Source organism: Heteronotia binoei, chromosome 2 (assembly GCF_032191835.1).
Source record: "Heteronotia binoei isolate CCM8104 ecotype False Entrance Well chromosome 2, APGP_CSIRO_Hbin_v1, whole genome shotgun sequence".
NCBI lineage: Eukaryota > Metazoa > Chordata > Lepidosauria > Squamata > Gekkonidae > Heteronotia > Heteronotia binoei.
Genome location: NC_083224.1, coordinates 67,821,290 through 67,834,766, shown reverse-complemented (window position 1 = coordinate 67,834,766; position 13,477 = coordinate 67,821,290). Strand labels below are relative to the sequence as shown.

The window sequence follows — 13,477 nt, the reverse complement described above, 5'->3', positions numbered from 1 at the left end:
TGTAACCACTCTGTCACATTATATATTTTGAGACTGGCCCAGACCAAGGGCTTGAGGAACCTCACCCATGCAGAAAGATCAGCTCTGAAAACCCTCAACACTGACAAGGACATACTGGTTCTTGCAGCGGATAAGGGGAACGCCACAGTTATTCTCAATACAGAAGACTATTATAATAAAATTCAGGACCTTCTCAAGTCAGATACATACAGGAGACTTTGCTGCGATCCCACCACAAGAATACTTCGGAAAACAAATCTGTTCATCAAAGGCTCTTCAATACCGATTGAGGATCAACGCCTGCTCAGAAAGTCTGAAGCTCTGCCCCCCAGACTGTATGGCCTACCTAAGATCCACAAACCCAATGTTCCTCTTCGACCGATAGTCAATGCCATCGGCTCACCTACCTACGCCATAGCCAAACACTTGACCAGCCTTCTTCAACCCCTTGTGGGCAACACTACCTCTTACATCAGGGACTCATCACATTTTTTGGGAAAAAAATCAAACCCCTAAAACTCCAACCCAGCGATCTTTTAGTAAGCTTTGATGTCGTCTCGTTGTTCACCATGGTTCCTGTCAAAGAAACCCTTGTTCAACTACAACACATCTTTCCTGATGACATCACTGCCCTATTCCACCACGTGCTCACCACTACCTCCTTCCAATGGAACAATAACTTTTATGAACAGATCGATGGAGTTGCCATGGGAAGCCCCCTTAGCCCTGTCATCGTTAACTTTTACATGGAAACCTTCGAAGATACAGCACAAAGATCTGCCCTCCTAAAACCACGTTGCTGGCTCTGATATGTGGATGATGTTTTTGCCATCTGGAGTCATGGAGAGGCTGCTTTGAATATCTTTCTCCTTCATCTGAATTCAGTCCATCCTCGTATCCAGTTCACCGTGGAGAAAGAAAACAATGGTCAACTTGCCTTTCTTGACGTCCTCATTACCAGGAAAGATGACGGAAAACTCAGCCACACTGTATTCAGGAAACCCACACACACCGATCGCTATCTAAATAAGAATTCCAATCATCATCCTCGCCAAAAACGTACAGTTGTAAAAACCCTCATCCACCGTGCATCACGCATCTGTGAACCAAGCCAACTCCAACAGGAACTACACCACCTCAAACAGTCACTGCAGGCCAATGGATACTCTCAACAAGAAATTAGAAGAGCCCTCCATCCCAGGAGACCATCCACACCAAATCCCAAGCCACACACAAATGTGGGTACAGCCTTCGTGCCCTACATAAAATCTGTCACCGACCGCATTGGCAAAATTCTCAAACGCCACAATGTTGACACAGTCTTCAAGCCCACACAACAGATCCGCCACATGCTGCGCTCGGCCAAAGATATGAGAGATCCACTTTCAACCCCTGGAGTCTACAAAATACCCTGCTCCTGTGGTGCAGTCTACATTGGCACTATCCAACGCAGTATCAACACCGGTCTCACCGAACACAAGAGACACTGTCGCTTGTTTCAGCCAGAAAAATCAGCTGTAGCTGAACATGCACTTCAAGAAGGAGACCATGTCATCCACTTTGAAAGAACCGAAGTCCTTTCTATGGTCTCACATTATCATACCCGCCTGAACAGAGAAGCTATTGAGATTTACAAACACCAGCACAATTTTAACAGAAAGGAAGAAGGCATTTTCATCCACCAATCTTGGTACCCAGCTCTGCAAAACACCCTACAGACTATAAATTGCAGAAAGTCTCAGAACAACCAGCACATTCCACAGAACAATCAGCACAGTCAACAATCATCTTCCTTATCTTCACACCCCTTCCAACCCTCCCAGCAATTAACACAGAACAATGGTCACATTCAACAGCCAGTTTCCTTATCACTACCCTTCCAGGAAGCCCCACCAAACAATGGGCACATCCACAAACCAATTGCCCTTTCATCACACCCTCTCCAGCATAGAAATAGCAGCTCTCCAGCAGCCCTGGCCCCACTCAATGCACAGCAGCCAAGAAGGTCAGAGCGCCTGCTCCGGCTGCAACGCCACTGAGGATGTTCTCCGCAGCTGAGAACGAAACATCTGGAAGGAAAACTTTCTCCAGTAGAACACGGCACTTGAGCCCGAAAGATTCTACAAACCCTAATGGCTTGAGGAAAGATACAAAATCACCTACTTATATTCTGCTACTGTAATGGCACATGAGAAGCTTTTGAAAGTTCAGAAATAACCAAAATATTTTGTTAAACTTGGAGGGGAAAAGGTCAGGGGTAGGATGTATGAGGTGAACCAATAATAAAACTGATTTAACTTTGTAATCATGCTAAATTCACCTAATATTCTGCCAACAAGTGTTTTTGCTTTTCAATAAGGTCTTTGAAACTTTGAGGAGAGAGGCTTTTTTTCAGCATCTGTTTAAACACTCAAAATATAGGTTCCTGATTTTCACTGACTCTGACGGCAGGAACATACAACCAAGTTCCCAAAATCCTTTTATATATACAGATTAGGGAATCGCTCCTCTTTTAAGAGTTATCCCCCTTTTCACTAGGCGAGCATTACTTCTCTTCACTAGAAGGTCTGTCCCTTTTCAACTTGAATAGGGATCTTTCATGATCCTCTTTCTCCTGTTTGCCTCCTTCTAGGTCCTCAGACAGTGCTAAACTCTCTCTTCTTCAGCTGTCAGTTCCCAACTGCCATTTCATAACTGGCAGTCTCTGCAGAATTCCATTTGAACCACCTGTCACTCAAAGGTTATCAGACTCTGTGAGGCATCAACCCTTAATAGTCCACTACACACCCCTTGTTCCAGTGCTGACTAAATATTCAGCAGGTTGCAATAGTATCTCCCACATAGGTGTCATAGGGCAAGCATCTAGTTTGAAGCAAGAGGAGTCCTGTATCATAAACCTAGGAAAGCTTCCACTCTGCACTGGTGAAGCCAATTGGCAACAGAGTCATCCTTGCTCTTGAACACTAAGTACTGCATCCAGTGAACTCATGACTCAGTCTTTCTGGTAAGATCAGAGACAGGAGAGATAAAGCAGAGCAAACTGGAAAAAAACAACCTTGCACTGCCGTGTTGGGTGAGTTGTACTAATTATATTGCCAGCCTTAATAAATCAGCCTAAATGTAGATCCCTGTGAAGGGCTTGTTTGGCAAGCTGTCACTAGCCTTTCTCCATCACTCATTGTGAGCATCTATTCTCAAACTCTACCCATTCCATTTTCTGTCCCTGACTCACTGCTTTTTTCATGTTTTCCTAGAGTCAAGAATACTATTGGGTTGCAAACTTTGCTCCTGCCTTTGGCTCTTTTACCTTTTAAAAGTTCATGACAGATAGTAATATAACAGGTGCAACAGTATAAGGATGTAGGGACTGCACACTACCTCTTTCCTTCAAACCTAAAGCTAACACAGGTACACAGGTGTTGCGAGGACATAAAGAAAGACAACAGCATATCACCATGATGCATGCAGAACGCAATTCACAGTGGGTATTGCTCAGGATAATATGTGGCTATTCAGGGCTTTTTTTGTAGAAAAAGATAAGATATTGGATTTATATCCCACCCTATACTCTGAATCTCAGAGTGGTCACAATCTTCTTTACCTCTCCCTCCCCCCCACAACGGACACCCTGTGAGGTAGATAGGGCTAAGAGAACTCTTACAGCAGCTGCCCTTTCAAGGACAACTCCTACGAGAGCTATGGCTGATCCCAGGCCATTTGAGCAGGTGCAAGTGGAGGAGTGGGGAATCAAACCCGGTTCTCCCAGATAAGAGTCCGCACACTTAACCACTACACCAAACTAGCTCTCTCTGACAGAAACTCCTTTGCATATTAGGCCACATACTCCTGATGTAGCCAATCCTCCTGGAGCTTACAATAGGCCCTGTACTAAGAGCCCTGTAAGAGCCAGTTTGGTGTAGTTGTTAAGTGTGCAGACTCTTATCTGGGAGAACTGGGTTTTATTCCCCACTCCTCCACTTACAGCTGCTGGAATGTCCTTGGTTTAGCCATAGCTATTGCAGGAGTTGTCCTTGAAAGGGCAGCTGCTGTGAAAGCCCTCTCAGCCCCACAGTAGGCTTCCCAACCCCTCCGCCCTGGCGGGGGACCTCCGAATTTGTGGCCTCCTCCCCTGCTCTCCAAAAATCCAGAAGCGGGAGGGGGGAGAACATGTGTGTAGGCATCATGTCGTTGTAGAGCTCCTGCAGGTTTAGAAACCTGCAAACAGTTTTTAAAATGTGTGCCCCTTTAAGGCTGCACAGGAAACAGGAAGGGCTTCATGGGAAAGGGTCAGTAACAGTTTCCATGGAGAATGGCGCCTCCCTTTCTTTTGCTTTCGTTTTCACAGCAAGCAAAGTTATGCTGAAAGAAGCCCAAGTAAGTATTTGTGTGTGTGAAAGAGGCAAAGGGCAGGGGATTCCCTGGTATGGAGGCCCTCCCCCCCCTTTAGAAAGCATGGGGGGGAGGGAGATGTCTACTGGGCACTCTGTTATTCCCTATGGAGAACAATTCCCATAGGGAATAATAGGGAATTGATCCGTGGGTATTGGGGATTCTCGGGGGGGCTATTTTTTGAGGTAGAGGCACCAAATTTTAGTATAGCATCTAGTGCCTCTCCCCAAAATACCCCCCAAGTTTCAAAACGATTGGACCAGAGGGTCCAATTCTATGAGCCCCAAAAGATGGTGCCCCTATCCTTCATTATTTCCTATGGAAGAAAGGCATTTAAAAAGGTGTGCTGTCCCTTTAAATGTGATGGCCAGAACTCCCTTGGAGTTCAATTATGCTTGTCACACCCTTGTTCCTGGCTCCACCCCCAAAGTCTCCTGGCTCTGCCCCCAAAGTCCCCAGATTTTTCTTTAATTGGACTTGGCAACCCTACCTCACAGGCTGTCTGGTGGGGGGGGGGAGAAGTTATAGGAGATTGTAAGCTGCTCTGAGTCTCTGATTCAGAGAGAAGGGAAGGGTATAAATCTGCTGTCTTCTTCTCTTGGAGGACTGACTACATCAGGAGCATGTGGCCTAACATACAAAAAAGTTCCGGCTACAAAAAAACACCTGTGGCTATTTCAGCCCTTGGTGCTTGTGAAGAGATATGAAACCATTCCTTGCTACTCATTTAAACTGTCTTTGTAATGTGGCTTCCATGGTAAGAGAGGGGGAAACTTTTTCACCATCCTATCTGATCAAGACAAGGGTCCAGATGCTGCCTATGGAGTTGCTGCTGGAGTGCAAATAAGAGTGAGTGAGGAGGTCCCAGATTAGTGCAATCAGTCAGGCAGTGGAGGGGAGTGAGATGATAGAGTGCAGGGTAAATAATGGGCAATGTACCAAATTAATGGGGGAGATAAAGCTGAATAGGATGGGACAGAATGAAGAGGACTGAGAAAATGGAAAGGCATGCTGAGGTGTGAACAAGTTGGGTGAATGTTGCCACTGGAAAAAGCTGCAAGTGCACAACAAGCCAAATATGACATTCCTAGGACTGCTCACGACCAGAGTTCGATCCCAGAGGAAGCTGGTTCATGGCAAACCACCCCATAAAAAGTCTGTCGTGAAAACGTTGTGAAAGCAACGTCACCCCAGAGTCGAAAACGACTGGTGCTTGCACAGGGGACTACCTTTAGGACTGTTACAAGTAGGAAAATGGTATGGGCAGAAGGCTGAAGCCCTTTTTCCACAAATGCCACAACTGCAATCCATATTGATTACCAAATGTGGGAACTGATGAGAACTTGCGACTGGTAAGTATCTGTTACACAGGATATATGGTGGGGAGGGGATTCAACCTATGTAGTTGATAATGTGCAAATCAATCTCTGTTAGTACTCTATATTGAGAGCCCCACTTGTATAGTCTTTCATATATGGGTTACACTACTATGCTCTCTCATATGGGGCTGGGAGAAAACAGGCACACTATGGAGGTTCCTGATTTCCATGAACTTGATGTCATAGTCTGTTTTCTTCACCATGATGTGGCTATCTTTCTTGCAAAGCAAATTGTTCCTGTGACCAAACACTATTTTTTTTTCAGTTTAAATCATTTTTATTGATATTAATCAAACATTAACAAATCTAACATATACAACTATAACAACATCTAAAATGCTAGCTATCTCATTATGATTACAATATTATGTTGAGAGTAGAATACAAAATTTGTATATTTTTCTGGTCGTTTACATAGGGCATTTTGTTGGTTTTGCACAAACTCAAAGAAATCATTTTTCAACAAACGTAATATTATTGTGAACAGTCTCTTTATAGGACCACAAATATGGCACCAGAACTCTCTTCTTTGGAGGCCTATTACCTGCTGGTTCTCTAAACAAGCTTCCTCCTGACTTCCTGTTTATAGAGATGGTTGGTTCTTGTGGGAGACAAACAAGAGGGAGAGGGAACACTGCTCTCCCTATGCGATGCCCTGTGCCATTCAGCAGCAGTCTGAGGATCCTAGTTCTCAATGATCCCAGTGCTGGAATGTGTACTCTAGCAGATGCTTACAATTGCAATGTTGGAACCAAGCGGAGAAGCAGATAAGAGTATACATTCTAACACTACACAGGGATGGGTGACTTTGAGAAGGAAGTTGTCACTCAATTTTCCATTTATAAAATGAATGACAACAACAAAAGTGGCCCAACTCACAGAGTTGTAGTGAGGTCAAACATGACAGACTGTGTAGAACACTTTCAACATACAGGAGTTATAATCATAGGTGTCACAATGGGAAAAGACTAATCTGCCACCTGTTATAAGAGGGATGACAGCATTTCTGTACTTCTGCTGTTTTTATCCCTTGGTTCCACTTTGCTGTTAAGCTCTGCTTTATCTGACTTTCAGGAAAAAAAAGAGAATTTAAAATAGATGATAATGGATTTTCCTCTGTTTTATATTTATGGTTGTATTTTTTTTTTTTTTAAATTGGCTTTCGTCAAGGGAAAAGGATAGATTTTGGCTTTTGTGTCCAATCTGAAAACAAACAAAAATTAAACAAAAACATTAAAACATATTTAAAATATAAATAGTTATTATTGGCACTCAAAGGGTGTATTGTGTTTTTAAGCAATCCCTTCCTTCTATAATGACCTCCTCCTTCAAACACAATCCCTTGTGAGCTGAGATTTAGCAATAATGCTTCAAAGTTTACTTTTGTTGTTGTTTTAGTGTGTGCATTCAAGAAATACAATTCTGTAAGGATCCTGGATGCCAGGCTGTAGTGAACATTCCCAATAATGTGGAACTCCTCTATTGAAGGAGAGATTTAGCACACAAGGATTTCAGAAACATTACTATTTCACATACAATTAGTGTTGTCAACTTGTTCCAAGTGGAAATGTGTCAAGTGAAGATAGGCTTTCCAATCCCCAGGTCCCAGCAGGGGATCCTGGTTTTATAGGCTTCCCCTATCCCCCAGCCAGCTGGCCAGTCGGGGAAGCCCCGCCCCCCACAGCTGCCACCTACCTGTAGATCTCTGGCAGCTTTAGAAACCTGCAAATAGGTTCTGTTTTAAAATGTGTGTGTGTGCCTTTAAATAAGAGCAGGAAGCAGGAAGTACTTCATTGGGAAAGGTCAGAAGGAGTTAGCTTCGTCAAAGCAGAGTCCCTCCGTTTGTTTTGCTTTCGTTTCAGAGCAAGCGTGTGTTAGGGTTGCCGATCCCTGGGTGGGGACAGGGGATCCCCAGATTGGAAGCCCTCCCCCCACTTCAGGGTCACCAGAAACGGGGGGTGGGGGTGGAAATGTCTGCTTGGCACTTCATTATTCCCTATGGAGACTTATTTCCATAGGAAATAATGGAGTATTGATCCGTGGGTATCTGGGGCCTGGGGGGGCTGTTTTTTGAGGTAGAGGCACCAAATTTTCAGTATAGCATCCAGTGCCTCTTCCCAAAATACCCAAGTTTCAAAAATATTGGATCAGGGGGCCCAATTACATGAGCCCCAAAAGAAGGTGCCCTATCCTTCATTATTTCCTATGGAAGGAAGGCATTTAAAAAGGTGTGTGGTCCTTTTAAAAGTGATGGCCAGAACTCCCTTGCAGTTCAATTACGATTGTTACACCCTTGCTCCTGGCTCCACCCCCGATGTCTCCTGGCATCCCCAAAGTCCCCAGATATTTCTTGAATTGGATTTGGCAACCCTAAGTGAAGATCATGTCAAGTCAAAAGAAGCTGGTAACTCTAGTGGACTGTGCAATTACAGATGATCTACTTTCTTAATTATACTGCACTGTATACTCCTCATTCAGATACAACTGAACCCGCAATTATATACATCATGAAACTGCAGCTTTTCTCTGTTCTCTTACTTTCCACCAATCCATATAGGAAGTTTCATGTTCTATCAAATACAGTAGTGATTACTGTTAATTATGCTTCAACACTATGCACTCCAACAGGAATAAATTCAGAGTGTTATACCTCCACACAGAATAAATGTAACACTAATGATGATAATCACTAGTCAGGAGTTAATACCAGAAGTGGTATATTGATCTATTTTGATAAAACATACATGCATCCCTCATTGGAGATGCCTGAGTAAGCTTAAGAACAACAACTACTACTATTACTACCACTACCTACTACTATCAGGGCCCTTTATGTAGCAGGAACTCCTTTGCATCTTAGGCCACACATCCCTGATGTAGTCAATCCTCCAAGAGCTTACAGAGCTCTTAATACAGAGCCCACTGTAAGCTCCAGGAGGATTGGCTACATCAGGGGTGTGTGGCCTAATATGCAAAGGAGTTCCTGCTACAAAAAAGCCCTATTATTATCATCATCATCATCATCAATAATAATAATGTTATCATCATATTGCAGTGTGGTCTATCTGGCAGTCAGAAGTTTTAGTGTTATGCACCACAAGATAGTGAGCTAGACTTGATTTTTAAGGCAAGAGACATTTCAAATGTGGCTTGCTATTTACCTGCCCCTGTGTCATGAATCTGGTATTCTTTGAAGGTTGCCTCTCCAAATACTAGCCAAGGCCAACCCTGCTTAACTGCTGAGATCTGACAAGATTGGGTTAGCCTGGGGTATCCAGGTCAGGGCAATAGTAGGATACTAAGACTGATCCTTTCAAGAGTTAGCAATTGGTGACATGGAAGTAAGCAGAGGGTAGGAATAAATGGAGACTCATAATGTGGGGAAATATGCAATTGGATCTCTCACAAATCAATCCTAGCAGGTCTACTCAGACTCCTACTCAGTTCTATTCAATAAAGATTATTCCCAGGTATGTGTTCTTGGGATTGAACTGTCAGGGATCTATATCAGGACTGTTGCTATTTTGTTCATAAATGATCTGGAAGGATGAACAATGAAATGGCCAAGTCTGAATATTATACTGAATTATTCAGGGAAGTGAAAAGCCAAGCAGATGGTAAAGTGCTCCAGGAGGGTCTCTCCAAACTGGGTGAAGGGGCAACAATGTGTAAATGAAGTTCTGAGTAAGTAAGTGTAAAATGATGCTCACAGGCAAAAAAAAAAAAAGCCTCATTTCACATATACAATGATCATATTTGAACTTGTTATGACTGACCAGGTTTTGGGACCATTGTGGATAAGTCAAGTAAAATGCTGATTCACTATGTGACAAGGTAAAAATGGCAAATTCTATGTTATGGGAAGGTACTGAAATCAAAACAACCAATATTGTAATACCCTTGTATAGATCTGTGCTGTGGCCAAATATGGAATATCATATAGTTCAAAACAGTATAGAAAATGGTAATTGAAATGATCAAGGGGTTAAAACACCTCCTTTATTAAGAAAGGCAAAAGAGTTGAAGGGCATTCCATTTAGGGGGGAAAAAGGCAACTAAGTGGGAAAATTGCAGAGTTTTACAAAATCATACATAGTGTGGATAGCTTCCTTCCAGGAAGCCCCACCAAACAATGGGCACATCCACAAACCAATTGCCCTTTCATCACACCCCCTCCAGCTACAAATAGCAGCTCTCCAGCAGCCCTGGCCCCACTCAATGCACAGCAGCCAAGAAGGTCTGAGCGCCTGCTCCGGCTGCAACGCCACTGAGGATGTTCTCCGCAGCTGAGAACGAAACGTCTGGAAGGAAAACTTTCTCCAGTAGAACACGGCGCTTGATCCCAAAAGATTCTACAAACCCTAATAGCTAAAACTATTGCCAGCAACCATTGTGCTGTTTCGTTACACTACTGACAAACCTGCTTTTCTGCAGGAGATTTAAAACTGCTATCAAAAGGTCATGCTGAAGAGACTCTTATCCTTGTGCCTACATCACCACTTTCTAGTACCAAGATGTAATGATGGCCTCTCTGCTCAAAGTTCTGGCCGATTCACGTGTACATGTTCAACTGTTGATTTCTCATCACTTGACCATCCAAGACTGAGCAACTCACAGCTAAATCTACAAACTAGATCCATGGAAAATCTTGTGTTTGAAGCATGATGAGATGTTCTGAAGTGCTTTGTCTGTGGTTTATTATGTATGACAGCTATTTCACACCTTACTTGAGTTACAGTGACTGAACTATGGAAATTCTTGTGCAGATCAGCTTCTAAAAGAAATCTCTTTGGCAGGGAAAAGTTAACTTCTCCATGTTGCTGTTTTGCTAGACCTACCAGCATTGGTAAAGCAGCATTAGTGATGAACTTAATATACAAAGTACATCTTTAGGCACATTAGCACCTTACCTTTTGAGCTCTTCTTTTGTCAGCTCTTTGATTCTGATGGTAAATCCGGCTGAAGTTGGAAACGATAACTGGCACAGGCAGAGCGATGACCAGCACGCCGCTCAGAGAACAAATAGAGCCAAATATCTTGCCAGCAATTGTCTTGGGTACCATGTCTCCGTAACTAATGCAAAAGAGAGAAAATGACATTTTGAGTTGGAGGGAACCCACTAACCATGGTTGAAACATTTGCAAATCCATTTGGGATGAAGTAGGAACGAGAGCTGCCATATACTTATGCTACATCAGAAGTGACTCCAACATTTCCTTGAGCTTGGGGAGCAGCTGGTTGGGCAACACAGTGGCTGCTTTCAGATGAGAGAAATTTAGGAGGCCTCCTGTGTGCACCATACACTCTCACTATGACTCCTAGCATTGCAGCTTAACTGGTTATTGTGGCAAGAGCTTTTATAGGCAGCAGCCTGCTTTGTCAAATTCATCATTTAGCACTTTTTAGAATATACCCTTCTGGCCAGTGCATAAAAGCAGTCTAGAGCTCTGTAAAAATGACAGATTATCCTCCAGCCAAAGTTGGCTTACTTTATATTCAAAAGTTGTGTTGATGGATGAGTTATTTAAGCTTTACCTATTTATTTCAAGCCACTCTGGACCTAAGTTTTTTAAAAAGCAAAAATGAGCTGGATTAAGGTCTTGTATCATATGACTCAGTCTTGTGAATTCCAAAACTGGAAGCCTAGGGATACTTAGCTACTTGGAGTTGGCTTTCAAAAGGACTGGGATCAGAGCCAATTCAAAGTATTTTGGTATCTGTATCCGAAAACCCAAATGGTAAGCCACCCCTTGCTTTGTATGCAGTGTTCACCTGGTCCTGTGGAAAATTAGAGGACCATAAAATGCATCTGTAGCACAATTGTAATTCTGCTTCCAGATAACTATTGCAGTCTACAATAGTTCATTCTGACTGCTGTCCCAATAGTGGAACCTACAGATCATTTCCCACTTTTGTTAATACATTAATCACTCAGGCTACTTATTAAACAAGTAGAAACAAGAAAAATAAAAGGAGGAGGAAGAAGAGGAAAGAAAACTAGAAGTATTTGGAAGGCCACACAAGACAAATCTCCACAATCATCCCTGTAACATAACTGATCTAATACTTCCTGACAGTTCCTTGATATTAAAGCCTACAGGTCATTTCCCAACACATTATGCAATTAGGGGCTGCCCATTAAAGAAGCAAAAGAAAGGCAACTGGGGGGAGAGGCCTTTCTTGAGCCAGTTCCAAGGACAGTCAAGGCAAATCTCCCTCCCCATCAAATCTCCACAAGCAGCCTTGGAATATAATGTTGCCAATGAACATTATGTCTTTCTTTTCCTTCAGATCCCTTTGGATTTCTTTATCAGTTCCCACAAACTGGATCAGTTTTATTAGCCAACATCTTCACACTGAATGTATTCTGAACTACAGGGAAGCCAGATTAGCTACTTTAGCACTTCATAAAAGTCCACACTTAAAATGATAACTTTGTGCTTCATGTCTCAGAATCCCTATGGGTGAACTGGGAATTCTATTATACAATAACTATTATGAATAATGAACTGGGAGCAGTCATGTTTGTAGATTAGATATGGATCAGATCAAATGTGTCCCACCCTATGTTTGGTGCTCCTAAAATGCTACTAAGCCACACAATCAAGACTCTGGCGGGGGGTGGGGGGGGGCTGCGGAGCCTTGAAAACAGCATTTCATTATCTTACAAAGAAAATAATCTCAGAAAACTAATTAAATATATCAGATTAAAAACAACAACAAAAAGAGAAATATTTTCCAGCAAATTGGTACCACGAAAGCAGAAAATGACTCATTTAAATGAATCAGGCATTGTGTAAATGGCAGCATAAGGTAGGTCAGAGCTTCATTTATGGCAGCGCAGGTAAACATTTGAATCCTACAGCACAGGATCTTGGGATATGTGAAGAAAGTGAGGTTGCCAACCTCCAGGTGGTTCCTGAAGATCTGGAATTGTAACTGGTCTCCAGATGACAAGGGACATTCTCCTGGGGAAAATGGCTGCCTTGGAAACTGGACTCTAAGGCATTATACCCTGCTGAGGTCCCTCTCCCCCTGACAGGCTCCAAATCTCCAGTAATTTACCAACCCAGCATTGACAACTCTAGAAGAAAGGTTCCTGTGAGTATATGCAGACTGTTACTTCCTTTCCTTTTGAACCACTGCAATATGTGCCGAAACACTTTTGCCAGTCTCCCCTCTCTTTCTAGCTGTGTCTCCTTTTCTTTTATGCCCCACCCAGTGGCTCCCACCCTTCTTTCTCTCTGTCAGCTAGATCTCACTGCTGACCTATGGTTTCTGCATGAGGTGATCTCTTCTCCTGTTTCCTTCTCTGAAGCTGACACCTTGTTAGCGATTTACTGAGCGCACTAGAAGGAAAGCAAAGAGAGGGCAGGACTGGCAAATGCTTCTACACAGGGATGTTTCTAGATCACTCAGTTCAATAACTTTGTACCCAGTGGTCATTTCATAGAAAAAGAGGTGCTGGAGCTCATTAGTACAACTTATTTGCATATGCCACACACTCCTGACATCACCAGAAGGGGTACTAAATTATTTCTGCTCAGCATCTACCTTAAAATGTTTCTTGAACCATAATTATCACAATAAAACCTTATTCCCATCATATTTTTAAATTACTTTCTCCTACGTGGTTACAGTGTCATGATGAATATTTCCATCTGTCTGTTTTATACGTTTTGGTTATTTTCCCATTTTTTTATGGTGAA

At 42.8% G+C, this 13,477-nt stretch overlaps 1 protein-coding gene across 2 annotated transcripts in view; it reads right to left on the bottom strand.

Moving 5' to 3' along the window:
* Positions 1 to 13,477, bottom strand: part of KCND3 (potassium voltage-gated channel subfamily D member 3) — a 668,300-nt gene that overhangs the window by 146,718 nt on the left and 508,105 nt on the right. For both annotated transcript variants that reach the window (XM_060231240.1, XM_060231239.1), the window contains exon 3: positions 10,679 to 10,841. In XM_060231240.1, coding sequence (XP_060087223.1) covers positions 10,679 to 10,841 — 163 coding nt within the window. The remainder of the gene's footprint in view (positions 1 to 10,678; positions 10,842 to 13,477) is intronic.